This window comes from Mustela putorius, unplaced genomic scaffold (genome assembly GCF_011764305.1).
Source record: "Mustela putorius furo isolate JIRA1106 unplaced genomic scaffold, ASM1176430v1.1 tig00000835_pilon_pilon_pilon, whole genome shotgun sequence".
Lineage (NCBI taxonomy): Eukaryota > Metazoa > Chordata > Mammalia > Carnivora > Mustelidae > Mustela > Mustela putorius.
The window spans coordinates 9047871-9062695 of record NW_025421492.1 but is presented as its reverse complement, the minus strand read 5'-3'; the positions used below and the strand labels follow the sequence as shown (position 1 = coordinate 9062695).

General features: G+C 48.9%; 1 protein-coding gene across 1 annotated transcript in view; it reads left to right on the top strand.

Moving 5' to 3' along the window:
- PARD6G (par-6 family cell polarity regulator gamma) overlaps positions 1-12987 on the top strand; it is a 78621-nt gene extending 65634 nt beyond the window's left edge. The window contains exon 3 of the mRNA XM_045085286.1: positions 10539-12987. Coding sequence (XP_044941221.1) covers positions 10539-11335 — 797 coding nt within the window. The 3' untranslated portion in view covers positions 11336-12987. The remainder of the gene's footprint in view (positions 1-10538) is intronic.
- The last annotated feature ends 1838 nt before the right edge of the window (positions 12988-14825 follow it).

Here is a 14825-nt window from a genome sequence, read left to right as displayed (position 1 = left end):
GCTGTCTGACAGGAGGAAACACTTCCTTCAGGGTTTCGGAATGCCACCTGCCTGCTTCCTTCCTGTTCTTTCAACTTCTAGAACCTTTCCTGGCGGGTGAGCCCTTTACTGCATCTCCCTGGCTGAGGAACCACCCCTCGGCCTTCGCCATGGCTGCCACGACCTCCTTAGGGTAAAGCACGACCCTACTCGGGCCGACCCAGCAGGTGCATGCGGCCAGGTGGCCCCGGGGGGCCTGACCGCACACGCAGCCCCTGGGGCCGTGGGAAGGGGTGAGGCAGAGCACCCGGGCGGGCAGGAATCTGCCTCCACCTCCACGCAGGCCTGCAGGACTGTCGAGAGGAACAGACTTTTCCTACTAGTGCTGCTCCCGCTGCCCCCCCACCTCGTCCTGTCCGTCAGTCCCCGGAGTGAGGAAGGGCGGGTCACGGGCTCTGCCGACTGCGGACTCCATCTGCAGTCCCACCGAGCTGCCGGCTGGCCAACGCCTCCGTCCTTGGGTGCTTGTTTCTGACCCCAGAAAGGGGACGGGGTCTCGGATTCACAGGTGAAAGACAGGACGGACATAGAATGTTTTCAGGAACTCAACTGGGTGAGTTCAGGGAGTCCTCGGGGCCAGCCTCCTGCCCCCGCGGAAGCTCCTGGTGCCAGAAGCCCTGCTGGGGTCAACGCCGTCCTCTGCGGGAGCAGTGGGAACCCGGAGGCTTGAGTGGGGTCCGTTCAGAGCGTCCCTGCACCCCAGAGGCCCCCCCACCGCGCCCCAGACGCTCCTGGACGTGCTCCGGCAGCCAGGGCTGGGGCCGCCTCACGCTCAGACAGCCGCAGGGCTCCCCGTTCCCGGCACACGTGGCTCACAGCACAGACAGAGCCCTTCCCTGGTCGTGTGCAACCAGTGATAAAAACCCATACTGCGTAAGAGCAAAGGGAGTCGTGGCCACTGGCTGCCCCCCTGTAAGCCCACCCAGGGGACTCCAGGGGCCCAGGCTGGAAGGCAGTGACATGTACCGCTGTCATGCAGGAGAATTTTGTGGATTTTATTCAGGTTTTCTTGTTGTGGTAAAATGCCCAGAAAATTTACCATCTTCACCGTCTTTTGGTGCAGGAGGGAGTGGACTCCTGATTGTGCCACTGTCGTCACCACACCCCTGCTCTTTTCCTCTGGAAAAACTAAAACTCCGTCCCCATGAAGCCCTAAGCCGCCTGCCCCAGCACCCCCTCCTGGCTGTCTGTGTGACTTGGACTCTCCTCGAAGGGCTTCGTCCACGCGGTACCTGCCGTCTCTGTCTTTCTGTGACGGGCTCGTTCCCCAGAGCACAGGGTCCTCCAGGCTCAGCCGCGGTGTAACAGGTGTCAGAATGGCCGTCCTTGTACAGGCTGAAGGCTTGTCCCTCTCCTGGCTGCAGCACAGGTCGGGGTGCTTCCACTCTTTGGCTATTGTGAACAATGACACAAGGAACATTTCCCTAATTATTAGTGATGTTGCGTGCTTTGTGGCCATTGGTGTGTTCTGTTTGGAGAAGTGTATTTCCCAACCCTTTGCCTTTTGTTGTTCTTGCCGTAGCCACGGCTGTGTCTTTCCGAGTCTGGAGTGCTCACCGTGACACATGGAACTGCCGCAGCTGTGCTTTTCATTGAGCAACAGTCGACATACGTTTTATTAGTTCAGTTATACAGCTGGTGCACCATATGTGCATACTAGGTATACAGGAGTTCTTTGATATTTGTACAGATTACAAACTTTGCTTATTCCTGAATTGGGGCCCTGTGACTGAGTTTCAGGAGTTTTCTGTATTCTGGATATAGATCCTAGTCACACGTGCGATCTGCAAGCATGACCTCCCATTCCGCAGGCCACCTTTTTTACTCTGTTAATCGCACTTTTGATGCACAGAATTTTAAAAATTTTTGTGGAGTTCAGTTTGTCTTCTTACTCTTGTTACCTGTGCCTTTGGTGTCGCATTCAGGAAACCACCGCCAAATCCAGTGTCCTGAAGCTTTTCTGTGCATTTTCTCTTGAGTTTCAGAGTTCCAGGTCCTACATTTAGGTTGAGTTTCGATCCATTTTGAGCTAAGTTTCGTGTGTGGCATCAAGTGGGCGTCCAACTTCATTTTTTGCCTGGGGATACCCAGTTTTCCTGGCGCTGTTAATTGAGAAGGTGCTCCTCTCCCCGCTGACCACAGCTGTGAGGGCTTCCCTGTGGGCTCTCCGTCCCCTTCCACTGGCGAGTCTGGCTCTACCCCGAGGGTCTGCTGTGTTGATTAACAGAGATTCGTGGTTAGTTCTAAAACCAGGAAGTGTAAGTCCTCCAGTGTTTCTCTTCATCTAGGGAATTATTTTGCCTGTTTTGAGTTTTCTCAAGATTCAGTATGAATTTTAGGGTGGGTTTTACTGTTTCTACAAAAAAAAAAAAAGTCATTGGATTTTGAAGAGGTTCCCCTGAATCTGCAGGCAATTAGGGTAGTCCTGATGCAGAGCCATGTAAGTCTCCGATCTCGGGCCATAGGATGTTTACACGTATTTATGTCTTAATTTCTTTCAGCTCTGCTCTGTAGCTCTCCTGGCACAGTCTTCACCTCCTTGCTTGAGTTCATTCCTGAGTCTTCTGTTCTTTTTGGTGATATCTTAAATGGAATTATTTTTCTGATTTCTTTTTCAGCTCATTCTGCTCCTAGTGTGTCGGCTTTGTACCCTGCTGCTCTGCAGAATTCATTTATTGGATCTAACACCTTTTTTATGGGGTCTTTAGCATTTTCTACATGTAAGATCATATCACCTACAAACAGAAATGATGATTTTACTTCTTCCTTTCCAGTTTCAATGTGTTTTATTTCTTTTCCTTGCCTAATGGCTCTGGCTAGGAATTCCAGTACTGTGTCGAGTAGATGTCATAAAAGGAAGAGTCTGTGTCCTCTTTCTGCTCCTAGAGGAGAAGCTTTTTTTCACCATCGAATATTGTGTTTGCTACATATGTTTCCTACGTAGATGTAGGTTTTTTATGTGGAGATAGTTTCCTCCTACTCCTATTTTGTTGAGTGTTTTTATAATGAAAGCGTGTTGTATTTTGTCAAATGCTTTTTCTGCATCAATTGAGATGGTTTTTCCCTTCATATTGTTGACGTGGTGTGTCACCTTGATTTTCACATTTAGAACCATCCTTGCTTTCCGGGGGGACATCCCACTTGGTCACATCCTTTTAATATACAGCTAAACGCTAAGTATTTTGTTGAGTATTTGTGCATCAGTGATCAAAGGAATATTGGTCTGTGGCGTTTTCTCCCTTGTGGGATCTTTGTCTGGCTTTGGGATCCGGGTAATGCTGGCCTTAGAATTAATTAGAAAGTGCTCTCTCTTCCTTGAATTTTTGGAAAAGTCTGGGAAGGATTGGTATTATTTCTTCTTTAAATGTTTGGTTAAATTCCCAGTGAAGCCCTCAGTCCAGGGTTGTTCTTTGTTAAGAGACTACTGATCACGGATTCAATCTCCTCACTAGTCACGGAGCTATCCGTTTTTCGCTTCTTCGTGAATAGGTGGTGGTAGGTTTTGTGCTTCTAGAAATTTGTCCATTTCATCTAGATTATCCAATTTATTGGCATGCAGCTATACATAGTGCTTTCTTAAAATCCATTTTATTTGTGTAGAAATGGTAGTGATGTCCCCGCTTTTATTTTTGATATTATTAATTTGCGTCTTCTCTTTTTCTTAGTTCATTTAGTTAAAGGTTTGTCAATACTGTTGATCTTTTTTGAAGAACCAACTTTTTGTGTCACTGATTTTTCTCTACTGCTTTTCTGTTCTGTTCTTCATATATCTCTGGCCTAATCTTCACTATCCCCTTCCTTCTGGGAGCTTTTACTTTAGTTTGTTCTTATTTTTCTAGTTCCTTAAGTTGTAAAGTTGGGTTGTTGATTTGATCTTTCTTGGTTTTAATGCAAGCACGTATCACCATAAATTTCCCTCTTAGGACTGCTTTTGCTCCATTCCCTAAGTTTTGGTATGTTGTGATTTTGTTTTCATTCATCTTTCAGTATTTTCTGATTTCCCTGTGACTTCTTCTTTGATCCACTCATGACAAAGTTGTGTTCGGTTCTCACATTTTAGAGAATTTTCCAGTTCTGCTCATGCTCCTTATCTCTACCTCATCATGTTGTGGACCGAGAAGATACTTTGCATATAAGATATCTAGCTGTTAACATCTGTTGAGGCTTAATTTGTGGCCTGACATTCGGTCTATTTTGGAGCATGTCCCATGTGCCCTTGAGAAGATCTCGCGTGCTCGTCTTGCTGCGTGCACTGTTCTGTATTTCTCTACTAAATCTACTTGGCTTTGCTGTGTGAAGCCCTCCTTCTGCCGACTTCTCTTGTCTGGTCTTTCTCTCCATTCCTGGGAGAGGAGTACTGAAGTCCCAGCTGTTACTGTCGAACGATTTCTGCCTCCAGTTCTGACAGGTTCTCCTTCGTTATTTTAATGGTCTGTCACTAGGTGTGTCAATGTTTGTAACTGTTCGATCTTGCTCTGTTGAACGCTTTGTTAGTCTATAATTCCTTTGCTTCTTGTCTCCCGTGAGGGTTTTGTTTGGAGGCTGTTTTGTCCGGCGTTAGGAGAACCGGGCCAGCTGTTCCCTGCATGAGCTTCTTTCCATCTGTCACTTTCTACCTGCGTCATTGGGTCAGAGGTGAGCCTCTGGCTGATAGCATATTGTTGGCTCCTGTGTTTTTACTCATTCTGCCAATCTGTTCTTTGATTTGAGAGTAAAATTCATTTACATATAAAGTAACTGCTGATAAGAAGGGACTGACTTCTGTCCCTGTGCCCTTTGGCCTCTATATGCCCTGCAGCTTTTTTGTCCCTGAGTGACTGCATTTCTCTCTTCTTTCCCGTTAAATCTTCTGCAGTGTTAAGTCCCTTCCTAATCTCCTTCCTCTCTGTTCTGTAACTGTTTTCTTGGTGGTTACCAAGGGGATTCCATCTCACTTCCCATGGAAATAGCATTTGAATATTAATTTATCACAGCAGAACTTCAGTAACAAAAGAAAACAGTTCTACCCCTTCTCTTTGAGTTGTTGGTGTCACAGAATTACATCTTTATACATTGTGTGACCAAGAACATAAACTGATAATTCTGGTAAATGCGTGAGTCTTTTACATTATGTAGAAGACAAGATTTGAAGTCACAAACCAAAGTCACAGTAATGCCAGCTTTGAGACGATGTTTCTCCTTAAATGTGTTAGACTCGAAGTCATGGAGAAGGAAGGAGAGCAGACTAGATTCCTGCATATTAGTTTTGTTCCTTGCACTTTTATTGACTTCATTTTCTAGTAGTTTTTTGGTGGGGTCTTTTGGGTTTTCTATATATATGATCTTGTGATCTGCAAACTGTGACCGTTTTACGTCTTGCTTCACTACTTGGGTGTCCCTTACTTCATCTTCTCGTCCGAATGCTCCATCTGGGGCTTCCAGTACCGTGTTGAATGAAACTGGTAAGTGGACATCCTTGACTTGTCTCCTACCTTACAGGGAAAGTGAAAATGTGACGTGAGCTGTGGGTTGTCATCTCTAACCTTCATTAGCTTAAGGTATATCCCCTCTCCGCCCACTTGGTTGAGTTTTTATCATAAGCAGAAGTTGAATTTTGTCAGATGCTCTTTCTGCATCCATTAAGGTGATCATATGGCTTTTATCTTTCATGTTGTTAATGCGGTCATCACATGGATTGATTTGCAGATACTGAACCTTCCATGCATCCCTGAAACAAAACTTGATCCTTTTCATGTATGGTTGAATTTGGTTTGCTAATATTTTGTTGAAGATTTTCACATCTATGTTCATCAGAGACATCTGTCTCTAATTTTTTTTGTTTGTAGTGTCTTTGGTTTTGGTAGTAGGGTAATGCTGGCCTCAAGAATGAACTTTGAAGTTTTCCTTCCTTTTCCGTTTTTTGGAAGAGATTGCAAAGGACAGGTATTCACTCTTCTTTAAATGCTTAGTAGAATTCACCTGTGCCATCTGGTCCTGGACTTACCTGTTTGTCAGGAGTTTGGTCATCAATTCAATTTCATTACTAGTAATCCGTCTGTTCAGATTTTCCATTTCTTCCTGATTCAGTCTTAGAAGATTACATGTTTTTAGGAATTTATCCATTTCTTCTAGGTTTTCCAATTTGTTGAAATATAATTTTTCATAACAATCTCTTATAATCTTCTGGATTTCTGTGATGTCAGTTTTAAATTCTCTCATTTATGATTTTATGTATTTGAGTCTCTTTTTTTCTTGATGAGTTTGACTAAAGGTTTGTCGATTTTGTTTATCTTATCAAAGAACCAGATCATAGTTTATTGATCTTTTCTATTGTCTTTTTGGTGTCTAATTCATTTATTTTCACTCTGATCTTTATTACTTCCTTCCTTATACTAACTTTGGGCTTTTTTTTAATAGTTCTTTTCGTTTGGGGTGGTTTTTGTTTTGTTTTGTTTTGCTTTGTTTTTTGGTGTACATTTAGATTATTTGAGACTTTTCTTGTTTCTTGAGGTAGGGACTTCCCACATAGAACTGCGGGAATAGGGGCGCCTGGGTGGCTCAGTGGGTTAAAGCCTCTGCCTTCGGCTCAGGTCATGATCCCAGGGTCCTGGGATCGAGTCCCACATCAGGCTCTCTGCTCAGCAGGGAGCCTGCTTCCTCCCTCTCCCTCTCCCTGCCTCTGCCTGCTTGTGATCTTTGTCTGTCAGACATTTCTCATTAGACCAGTTTAGTGATTATGAACTCTTACTTCTCCTTTGTCTGGGAAACTCTCTCTCTCCTTTAGTTCTGAATGATAACCTTGCTGGATGGAGTATTCTTGTTGTAGGTTTCTTTTTTTCCCTTTCAGCACTCTTACTCTGTCATGTTACTCCCTTCTGACCTACAAAGTTTCTGCAGAAATATCCCTTGTATGTAGCCAGTAGTTTTTCTCTTGCTACTATTAAGATTCTCTCTTCAACACTGTCATTTTAATTATCACATGTCCTGGTGTGCACCTCCTTGGGCCCATCTTGTCTGGGGCTCCCTGTGCTTTCTAGACCTGGATCTCTTTCCTTCCTAATTAGGGAAGTGTTTAGTACTATTTCTTCAGATAGGTTTTCCGTCCCTTTCTCTAGCTCCTCTCCCTCTAAGACCCCATACTGTGAATTTTAACGTTGTTGCAGAGGTCCCTTAACCAGTCTTATCTTTGTTTGTTTGTTTATTTAAAATTATTTTTATTAACATATAATGTATTATTTGTCCCAGGGGTACAGGTCCATGAACCATCAGGCTTACACATTTCACAGCACTCACCATAGCACATACCCTCCCCAATGGCCATCACCCAGCCGCCCTCTCCCAACCCTCTCCAGCAACCCTGTTTGTTTTGTGAGATTAAGAATCTTTTATGGTTTATCTCCCTCACGATCCCATCTTGTTTAATTTTTTCTTCCCTACCCTCCATGACCCTTCCTGATATGAGGAATCTGAGAGGCCCCGCCGGCCTCTCAGATTCCTCATATCAGAGAGATCATATGACAGTTGTCTTTCTCTGACTTATTTCGCTCAGCATAATACCTTCTAATTCCATCCACGTTGTTGAAAATGGCAAGATTTCATTTCTTTTGATGGCTGCATAGTATTCCATTGTGCATATGGATCACATATTTTTTTCATTTTTATTATTTTTAATTTTTTTTATTTTTTTTATCTTTTATTTTTTGTTTTTTACTTATCTTTGACCAGTCTCATCTTCCAGTTCTTTTTTCTTGTTGTTTTTCAGCATGGGTACTTTCCATGTCTGTCTTCCAGACCAGTGAACCATTCTGCATCCTCTAATCTCATTCATTTTCTGTGATATCATTTTCATTATACTTTCCATATTCATTATATGATGTAATTTTCTATCTCATTATTGAAGTTCTCAGAGCTTATCCACTCTTCTTTAAAGTCTAGTGAGTATCTTTATGACAATTACTTTGAAGTCTTTATCAAGCAGGGTCTTTATCGCCATTTCTTTAGGTCTTTTTCTTTTTTTTTTAAGATTTTTAAAATTTATTTGACAGAAATCACAAGCAGGCGGAGAGGCAGGCAGAGAGAGAGAGAGAGAGGAGGAAGCAGGCTCCCCGCTGAGCAGAGAGCCCGATGCGGGGCTCGATCCCAGAACTCTGGGATCATGACCTGAGCCAAAGGCAGAGGCTTTAACCCACTGAGCCACCCAGACGCCCCTCTTTAGGTCTTTTTCTAAGGCTTTGTCTGATTCTGTGCTTATTTCTATGTGTTAGGGTCCACCAGCTACATCTTCTGGTCTTGAAAGTAGTAGCCTCACATAAAATGCATCCTTTAGGGCCACAGTCCCCTCTGGTCACCAGAACCATGTGCTTCAAGGCTGTCCCCCGTGTGGCCTGCGTACCCCCTCCTGTTTCGATGGGGCCCTGACTGCTGCGAGTCTGCTGGTAGGTGGAGCTGAACCCCCTCCTTGGGGCAAGAGTCCCTCTGGAGGGCTGTCAGTTCCAGCTGGTGACTCCCCCTGGGGTGTAGCAGGTGGGGGCTGCTTGGTGGGGCAGGGGGGCCTGCCAGGGCAGAGGAGACAGAGCCAGCAGGTTAGACGGAGAGTGCTAGAAGTGGTGCCTGGCAAGCCATGTGGAAGGAGGCAAGCACAGTAGGGCCCGTCAGCACGTCCGTTCCCAGAGCAAGCTCCCGCAGATCCCCGCCCCTCCGGTACATGCCCTAAAACTCGTCCATGAAGCTCCTTCATGTGTGCTCCATGCACTTTTCAAACTGCTGTCTCTGCGCTGGTGCCGAGTGACCTAGGGCACTAACCCTTTCAGGGCAGTGGCTCGGCATCCTCTAGCTCTTGCTCTCCTGGAATGAGGCCCCACTTGTTTTCAAAGCTCCCAGGGTTAAGCCTCGCTGGTTTTCAGAGCTGGGCATTATGGGGGCTTCCTTCCTAGAGCAGGTCCCTAGTGCCAGGGGTGCCCCTGGGGCTTGATGCCCTCCGTCCTCAGAGACGAACCTTTCCGCCATGCTCTTCCTCACATTGGTGGGTCACGTGCCAGGAATCGGTTTCCTGCTCTGCCCTTCGCGGTGTGTCTTCTTCCTTCCGTCCTTGGCTATGGAAGAGCCCTTCTGCCGGCCTCCAGTGGTTCTCAGGGTGAGTTGCTGTCCGTGTGGTGGATGCTCTGGTGTGTCCCTGGGAGGAGGTGAGCTCAGGGTCCTCCTACTCTACCGTCTTACCCCACTGTCCCAGGGCATTTGTGTTAGAACCTGTCTAGTAGAGCTGACTCAGGTCTTTTTCAGGGACCGATTCTGTTGACTTCTCCTTTTCCTTTCAGTGGGCCAGACTCTCCTGTTGCCTTGTGTGTCCTGTGATTTTTTGGCTGACTGACCACTGGACGTTCAAGTCTCATGATGTGGTGACTCTGGAAATCAGATTCTCCCCCTTCCCCAGGGTTGCTGTTTTGCTCTCGAAGTTCTCTGGATTGTCGGCGGCGGGCTGTCTCTGTGCCGAGAACCAGCCTGAGGTGTAAGCTGCTGTCTCCTCGGGTCTCGTCTGAGCCTTTCCGTGGGCACGCACAGTCCCTCTTAATTCCCACCTGTGCAGCTGTTTCTGAATGTCCTAATGTGTGGCTCCCAAAAGGGCCAAGGGGGCCCTTGCCCTTTCAATGCCCTTGGCATCACTAGAGCTGGAGCTGGAGGGGTGGCAGCGATGGCCGCCAGGCTCGGTGTCGGCACCTGTGTGATGGGAAGCCACCGTAGTGTCAGAGCGTAGACCCTACTACTGGGACCCCACCTGGCGTCTGCAGGCTGTTCCAGAAATACATGCACAGCTGCCTGCAGCGTGGCTGGGTGGCTGCGACCATGCTGAGAGCTCGGAGAGACCCACACTGACAACTTCCCCTGCCTTCGGCAGATCCCACAGTCCCCAAAGAGTCCCATCAGACAGTCTGCCCCTGGGGTCGTTGCCTGGGTGGGGAGAGATTCCTGGTGCTCCCTGCTCTGCCCTCTTCCCAGGATCCAATCAGGCACCTTTAAACTTTCCATCTATTGTCAGTTCTCCTGACTGCAGTTTCTTATTTCTGCTTCTAAGCCTTTCGGTCATTTTGTTGGTTTCCTGTGGGTGGTTTTGGAGAGTTCCAGAGAGCTAACTGTAGGGAGGCGATGGGACTTGAACCCTTGGGGCCAGCTCAGCAGATGCCAGGATTATTTGTGGACTCCGTGAAACAACTCAAAACATGACCCCAGCATACCATCCTGGAGGTTGAGGCTTCCCCAAAAAGTGAGGTTTGGTGACACAAACTGGCACCCTGTAGGCAGGGGGTGAGCGCCGCAGGGAGTTAGCGGACAGACGGGACCAGATTGTGGCGCGCTCCGCTCAGCGCTCCGCGGGGCCACAAGGCCGGTGCGGGAGCCCCCGTCGGGTCCGCGGCGGAGGCCGGCCCTGCCGGGCACAGGCGGCCCCTGCGCGCAGGCGTCGCGGTGGCCCTGGGGGCTTCCCCACCCCTGTGGCCCCGTCCTGACCGCCCCGTCCGCCGTTGCAGAGGAGGCCGAGCACAGCAGCTTCGGGGCCGGCTCGCTGTCCCGCCGGAGGAAGGCGCTGGCGCTGCGTGAGGACGGCCCCCGCCGGCGCGCGCACCTGCACATCGGCCTGCCGCATGACTTCCGCCCCGTGTCGTCCATCATCGACGTGGACATCCTGCCCGAGACGCACCGCCGCGTGAGGCTGTACCGGCACGGCTGCCAGAAGCCGCTGGGCTTCTACATCCGCGACGGCACGAGCGTGCGCGTCGCCCCGCAGGGGCTGGAGAAGGTGCCGGGCATCTTCATCTCGCGCATGGTGCCGGGCGGCCTGGCCGAGAGCACGGGGCTGCTGGCCGTGGACGACGAGGTCCTGGAGGTGAACGGCATCGAGGTGGCCGGGAAGACGCTGGACCAGGTCACGGACATGATGATCGCCAACAGCCACAACCTCATCGTCACGGTCAAGCCGGCCAACCAGCGCAACAACGTGGTGCGCGGCAGCCGCGCGTCGGGCAGCTCGGGCCGCTCGTCGGACAGCGCGGCCAGCCGCCACAGCCTGCCCGCCACCCCCGCGCTGCTGCCCCTGCAGCCGGACGATGCCGACAGCGACGACGAGCCCGACGTGGTGCTCGAGGGCGTCCTGGAGCCGCCGCGGCCGGCGCCCCGGCCCCCGGTCAACGGTGCGGGCCCGGCGTCCGCGCGGGACGGCCCCGCACACCGGCTGCTCAGCTCCCTGCGCGCCGACCCGCGCCACAGCCTGGCGCTGCCGCTGCCCCCGGGCGCCGTGGAGGAGCATGGCCCGGCCGTGACGCTGTAGGCCCCGAACGGGCTCGGGGCGCGCGCGGCCGCTGTGCTCCAGGGGCGGGACAGGAGCCGACCGCAGGCCGCGGCGCCTCTCCCGCAGCCGGCGCGGCCCGAACCCCTGCGGAGAACCGAAAAAGGCTGCTTTCCTTCAGTTTCTCCGCAGACCACGGGAGGCCAGAGGCGGGGCCCGGCTCCCCTGGCCGCGCGCAGGAGGGATTTCAGCGGAAGGTGTCGAGCGACTTTCATAAATGAAGCTTTAAAATTACCTTTTTTAAAGAAGAGTAAATCCGCGGTTTCCGTGTGACTCTGCAGACACAGCCCGGAGGTCAGCCCTGGGGGCCCGGAGCAGGCCGGTGCATGTGGGTGGTCGCAGGCGGCCGGTGTCCAGCCTCGGGCCGCGGCGCCAGCGCCGCAGGACGAAAACGCTCATGTGGCCTTTCCCCGCGCCCCGACGGAGCCCGAGGCCGTTGTGAGGTGTTGGCCGTGGGCAGGACGGACGCGCCCCCACGTGCCTCCAGGGGCCCGGGAAGCTCGCGGTCATCTGGATGTACAGTCTCTGTTGTCTCTGGTTTTAAATAACAAGCCGCTTGGAACCTGATTTTTACGCAGATTAAATTCATTGTCACTTCGCTTTGATCTTCAGCAATATTTATAAATTTAGTCATTGTAAAGGTTTCCTCATTTGATCCAGTTTTATACGAACTCGGTTTGTTCGAGTCCAATGTCCAGGAAGAAACAGGACACCTTCACTTGGAGAACCGGGCTCGGGCCCATGAAAGCTTTCCTACAAATAACGTGTTTTTCTAGGAGCCTCCGGGTGGAGACGCAGCGGCTCCTCCTGTGGTCCGGCACCACCTGCTGCTCAGTGGCAACTGTCCTGCCTCGGGAGGCTCAGGCCACCAAGTGGAAAACACAATCTCACCATCTTCATTTTTGCTGAATCCATTAAGTGTAAAAGCCAATTATTTTTCTTTTGGAAACTATTTATTGGGCAGAAATACTTTTTATTGAGTAATTTTGGTCTGCCACGCCTAGATTTGATTTTGCTATTTGTGCGCTTTTGTTCCTAAACACAGGAAAGACCAAAGGTGCTCTCTCTTTGTGGTCTGGGGCAAGAGCTCAGATACACCCAGATTGATGGGTGCCAGTGAACGTGGGAGCATCTTTTCTGGCACCCAAGCAGTCAGAAGTGTTTTTGTGGTTTTGGTTGTTTTGTTCTTTTGGTTTTGGTTTTTTTTTTTTTTTGTTTTGTTTTTTGTTTTTTTACTACAGTAAGTATTATAGAACCAAAAACCTAATGCTACTTACTATCACAATGAAATGTTCTTTTACTAAGTTATTGCTGGTTATTGAATATCTTGTTGAGTACTGGGATCTGTTACCAAGAAGGAAATTACGTTTCTTACCATGTTTGAGCTAAGAAAATGTGAATAATTTTTTAAAGAAAGAAAAAAAAAGAAGCCTCCTCTGAGACTTGTATTCTGTTGTTCATAATTTTAGGAGTTCTGAATTTCTTGGAACAGCTGCTTGAGTGTATTTTTGTACCCATATCTTCACTTCTGCCTTTTTCTTCTTAAATAAAAAAAAAAAAAAACTATGATGTATTACACATTAAAGTTTTCTTGGTTTTATATATCAAAGAATAAAAACTTTTTCATTACATTTAATATTTTTCACTTGTGTTCTAAGAACTGGAGAGATTATTAGTGTTAGTGATGAGGAGATACTTGCCCCTCAGAATGGAATTCCTCTAATATTTACCAAGTGCCTGTCATGTGCCCTATTTTTTTTTTTCACTTAATCCTCACATGTGCTCCATGAGCCAAGCAGCATTACAAATGAGAACATGAGCTCAAACTCAAACAGGTAGTAGGTCATTCCAAAGAACTAAATTATAATTGTATTTGATGGGAGATGGATGTGTCTTAGGTCTAGGAACTTCTTAAGTCCTTTTGAAAATTGTTTCTAAATATTTATTATCAGCTCTTCCTAAACACACCCAGGCTTGCAAAATGGCCATTCAAGCTTTTTCACTCTGACATCAGTAAACATACAGCGCATAGCATCATGATGTACTCATTCAATCGTCCGATGCTATGGTGAGAGCAGCAAGCACCAGGAATTCCGGGAAGAAATGTGCTTTCTACAGGCATTCATCAATTTAACCCTTTCAGTGCCTTCTCTAGTTTATAGTTGGGGAACCTCCAAAAGCTGGCCCATCCCCCTGCACATTCCAAGGAGATGGAGCTGCCGGTGCGGGGGGGAGTGGACGCAGGGCTTGCCTGTGTGTGAGGCGCACACCCCTGGGTGCACAGGGGGAGTGCAGGTCTCCCTGACCCAGCAGTCCACAAGGCCAACCCTGGGGCGTATGGTGCTGTCCAGAGGAGCCCACCTGGCAGCGGGTGATGAAGCTGTCCAGGAATCAGAAGTTAGGTGGCATCTTGCAGAATGACACAAAGTGACCACGCGGGGGGTGGGGGGGGGGTTCATGGCAAGCTGCAAAGGTACCTGGAAAGTACTGATTGTTTCAAAATCCAGTTGAGCTGAAGTCTGAGACAAGTCTTCCAAAAGAAGGCCGTTACGTTATTTTCATGTCCCCATCAAATGTTTTTTGAAAACTCTGATCCACCTCCGGGGTCCTTATTTCCAAGATGACCAAGAAAAGGAGGCATTGCTGTCATGCTCGAAAGGGCCAGGGCTGCACATGGTCCCCCTGCGGCACCAGCTGCACCCGAGGACGCGGGAGGAAGTTGGCCGCCGTCGGCAGCGTTTCTGGGACGAGCAGGTACCCCCAGCCCCGTGAGCCTGCTTTGCTGTGGGAGCCTGCACCACAGTGAGGTGGTCAGCCCTGCCCCTCAAAGCACTGAAGGACCCGACACCCTGCTCCAAATTTCCACCTGCAGATGCTACCGCAGCGCCTCCACCAAAGCCCACGCAAGGAGCGAGGTCCTCAGGGACTGAAGGAAAAGTGTTCTCTGGAAGCAGGTGAAATGGAGATTGGACTTCAAAAAATATGTAAATGAATGAAATCTCTGATGCAAGTATGAACCAAACAAGCACTAGGCTTTGCTCCAGTGTGTTCTATGCTGGCATGGAGACCATTATGTGACACCAGGTGACCTGCATGTGTCCTTCCCACTGTGCAGAAACATTTCCTCTTCCCACCATGCTCTACCCTCCATCTTGCCCCAATGTCTGATTCCCAGGTGTCCTAAGGATGCCTCGTTCCAGAAGACGCCCGAAGCCGACTTACAAGTTCTTTTTCCCTTTTTCCGTCTCCTCTCTCCTTGCCTTGTTTTCTTCCCCTTTATCTTCACAAAAAGAGGACTTCCGGGGACTGAGAACTGTTCGTTACTGAGCCAATTTCCCAAAGAGTGGAATAAAGTCTAATTATGTTAATAAAAAGCAAACAAATGATTCAACATTGGTCTCTCCAGCCCAGGAAATGACTGCCACCTTCTAAATGCCTTTCCCCAGGGAGATTTGAAAGTGAACACATTATT